The 3,335-nt window shown below is 60.4% G+C and overlaps 2 protein-coding genes across 2 annotated transcripts in view; one reads left to right on the forward strand and one right to left on the reverse strand.

The window, feature by feature from the left end:
- CHGG_01180 (uncharacterized protein) overlaps positions 1 to 723 on the reverse strand; it is a gene marked incomplete at both ends in the record, with an annotated part of 1,171 nt that extends 448 nt beyond the window's left edge. The window contains 2 exons of the mRNA XM_001220400.1: positions 171 to 387; positions 503 to 723. Of these exons, the coding sequence (XP_001220401.1) occupies positions 171 to 387; positions 503 to 723 (438 nt within the window). The remainder of the gene's footprint in view (positions 1 to 170; positions 388 to 502) is intronic.
- Positions 724 to 2,385: 1,662 nt separating this feature from the next.
- Positions 2,386 to 3,335, forward strand: part of CHGG_01181 (uncharacterized protein) — a gene marked incomplete at both ends in the record, with an annotated part of 1,495 nt that continues 545 nt past the window's right edge. The window contains one exon of the mRNA XM_001220401.1: positions 2,386 to 3,195. Coding sequence (XP_001220402.1) covers positions 2,386 to 3,195 — 810 coding nt within the window. The remainder of the gene's footprint in view (positions 3,196 to 3,335) is intronic.

Below are 3,335 nucleotides of genomic sequence, written 5' to 3' on the forward strand. Positions count from 1 at the left end.
TATACGGCAAAGCGCTTGGTGGTGTCAGCGTCGGCGAGCTCGCAGAAGTTCTTTTTCCACTTGGCCTGTGACGGAGTTAGCCGTGGTTGCATGAAGGGAGGTGGGGAGGGGGGAGGGGGGATGGAACGCTGCAAAGCGTTCGACGGCACATCACACAGCACCATCCATACCTTTACATGCCGGGTGTCGGCCATGAAATGCAGCGGCTTGTCCTGATCCCACTCGGCGAACTTGCCGCTGCAGAAGAGGAAGCGGAACTGCTTGCCCTCCGGCAGCTGGGGCACGAGCGCCTCCTGGAAAGCCCTCGCGCCGGCTAGGGTGTAGTCGATCGAGACTCTTCTGTACGTCTCGATGTCCGGGAACTGGGTTGCTCTGCCGCCGATGGCCCTGCCGCGATGATCGTCAGATCGATTAGCTAACTAGCCTTCACTCCCGAGCACTCCCGAGCCGGCTTTTGGTGTCGATGGCCCGTTTCGAGCGGCAAGCGGGAGGGGGGACCCACCAAAGACACGCCTCGGCCCCTGCAAGCTGGCTCAGCAGCGCGGGCGGGTAGGTGGAGAAGTCGTCGTGGAGAATGACGGTGACCTTGGTGCTCTTGGCAACGGCCTCGTCCAGCGGTTTCCTGGTCAAGGCAAAGACATGGGAGATGTTGTCATTTGCAATGCATTGCCGGACTAGGGCACTGCCGACGAGACCGTTGCATCCTGTGACGATAACCTTCATGATGGCGGCTGCTTTTGGAGTTTTGCAAGTGCCGACTTGGTAAAATGTGGTCCTGCGGATGATGCGAGTGTTGGTGGTGCTGTTCTCAACTTCTCGTTGTTATCCTCGGGCCGACAGTTCCTATTTCATAACCTACAATATTCCCTTTGTCTCCCTACCTCATTGTCCAGGTTGACTGTCGATGTCGTTGACGTTGCGCGTCTGATTACCAAGGACTGGTTGGTAATTCCCATGGTGATGACGCGAGTGCAACCCCCGCGTTTCCGCTGATCGACACGCGTGTCGGGCTGCCTGGATTTTGGAATCCGGGAATTCGATTCCGGAAAGGTCAAATTGCCGGGGCCCACAATCCGGGCCCAGTTCAAGCTCGTTAAGCACTCAAGCTCCCGTGAGACCCACAAGCTGCCAGGAACACCGCGGCACTGCCCTGAGTTGGCGCCCAAGTCCACTTTCCCCTTTCCCATTTCCCATTTCCACTTTGGCATGCATGCCCTGGAACGAATGTGCCTGGGAGCTTATTTGTAGCTCCATTCAGGACCCCATTGAGGTTCCACTTCACATGCAACGCATCGGGACCCCGAAGGTTTTCGGCTTTTTTTTTTTTTTTTTTGTCGGCCAGGGCTTGAATGAAGCTTTTCGGAACTTGGGGCTTTGGAGCTTGGGACGATGGATTGGGTAATTGACGAGCTAATGAGCTCGGTGTACACAGTATTCATTGTGCTGCGATTTTCGGCGGAGATTGCACCGACCCTCGCATCATTGCATTTTTCTCTCTCCCTTGCGTGCGACGCCTGGACCCCTCGCTTCGCCGCTTCGACGTCAACTGCCAACTGCCCGCCCATGTGTCGGTCACATAATCGGGCCACACACCCGGGTTTGGAGGTGGCGGTTGCGCTTGGCCCGTTTGGACACAGCGCTTCCGAGCGGCGTCGGGTCGGTTGGCCCTGCCTCGTGGCCTCGTGGGAGCGACAGTCTGACGGGTCTTCCTGCAGATTATTATTCGACCGCTCTCCTCGATCGACGAAACAGCAGATTACCGAGCCCGCCCAACGCCCATTCCCGCTGCTTTGGTTCGCCCGCTCCGTCGGGTCTAAGGCTTAAGTCCATTCAACCCTCACGCACCGTACACTCGGCAGCCACAGTCTGACATGTGGCGGATCGATCCTGAACGTGTTGGGGTTCTGATCCTCGGAGGGAAACGAGAAAAGGGGATCACGAGAGAGACATGCTCCCTGCTCCGTACTAAGCAGGAAGAAAGGAAACCGGACACGCAAAATAAGCAACGCCCAGTCGGGTAGTGTCCTGCAGAGTTCACTTGGCTGCCGCCCAGTGAGTGAAACTCGGCAAACTTGTAATTTACCACCGGTGCAGGGGCGGCGCAAACACTCCGCTTCCAGGTCCGTCCCCGCGTCCTCGGCCACAGCCGCACGGTAGTGACCCTAGTTCGAGTCTGACCCAGGCCTGGCCCCCACCACCCCAACTATCGGTCGCCAGGAAGTGGCTCGCGAGGCAGTTGGCTAACCGTTTCAGGGCCGGTGTCCATCCCGACCCGGACAGGCTCCTCTTATACGGCGTAAAAGGCCAAAAGGCAGAATAGCCCCATTGCGTTGCACCGGACCAACCACCTGCCCCTCCTGGACCACATGCAAACAAACCGTAAACATGCAGGAAAAGTTGACCATTATCGATGTGCCGTGGCACCGCCAGCCCCTCGGGGTGCTGACGTCACAATCCGCTTTCTCACCCAGCGGACGTCCATACTCTCCATACCCCTACCGGGACCTGCCCAAGACACCGAGCGAATGGCCTTCACATGCCCGCAACGCCAAGTCCACGCCAGCAGAAACACAACAAAGCCACGGCGGTAGCTTTCATCTCTTCTCCTACCTCCCGGCGGAGCTCCGTCTGCAAATATGGCGGGAAGCCATGCTCTCGGCATGCTCCCACGGCCGAGTCCACCGCGTCCACCTCGCCATCACCGACGCAGAACCGAGCTCCCTTGAACCAAACAACAACCCAACCCTCCACATCCTCCCCACCCCGGACCTCGCCGCCTCCACCCGCACCACCCGCGCCCTCCTAGCCAGCTGCTCCGAAGCCCGCTACGAACTCCTCTCCCTCAAGACCACCACCACCACCACCACCAGTACCATCACAAGCACCACCCTCCCCGACACCCTCCCCCTCTCCCTCCCCGCAACCCAAACCAACCCCAACAGCCCCCCCAAACCCGCCGGCCTCCTCCGCCTCAACCTCACCCACGACATGCTCCTCCTCCACTCCCTCACCTCCACCCTGCTCTTCGCCCTCGCCGACGCCCGACACGCCCACCCCGCCCTGCTGGCCCCGCTGCGCGGCGTGCGCCACGTCGGCCTCGACGTCGCGCCGCTGCTGGACGAGGCCGAGGGCTGCGCGTTCCTGTTCCCCGGCGCGGCGGTCCCGCCCGAGGTGGAGAGCGCGTTGGTGGGGCTGGTGGGCGGGGGGTTGGGGGGCGCGGTGGAGGGGGTTTATTTGTTGGGGGGGAGGGCGGTGGTGGAATGGGGGGATGGTGGAGGTGAAGGGGGGGTTGGGGGGGTTGTTGAGGGGGGTTAAGGAGGTGTTGGTGGTGATGA

Source organism: Chaetomium globosum, genomic scaffold, assembly GCF_000143365.1.
Source record: "Chaetomium globosum CBS 148.51 scaffold_1 genomic scaffold, whole genome shotgun sequence".
NCBI lineage: Eukaryota > Fungi > Ascomycota > Sordariomycetes > Sordariales > Chaetomiaceae > Chaetomium > Chaetomium globosum.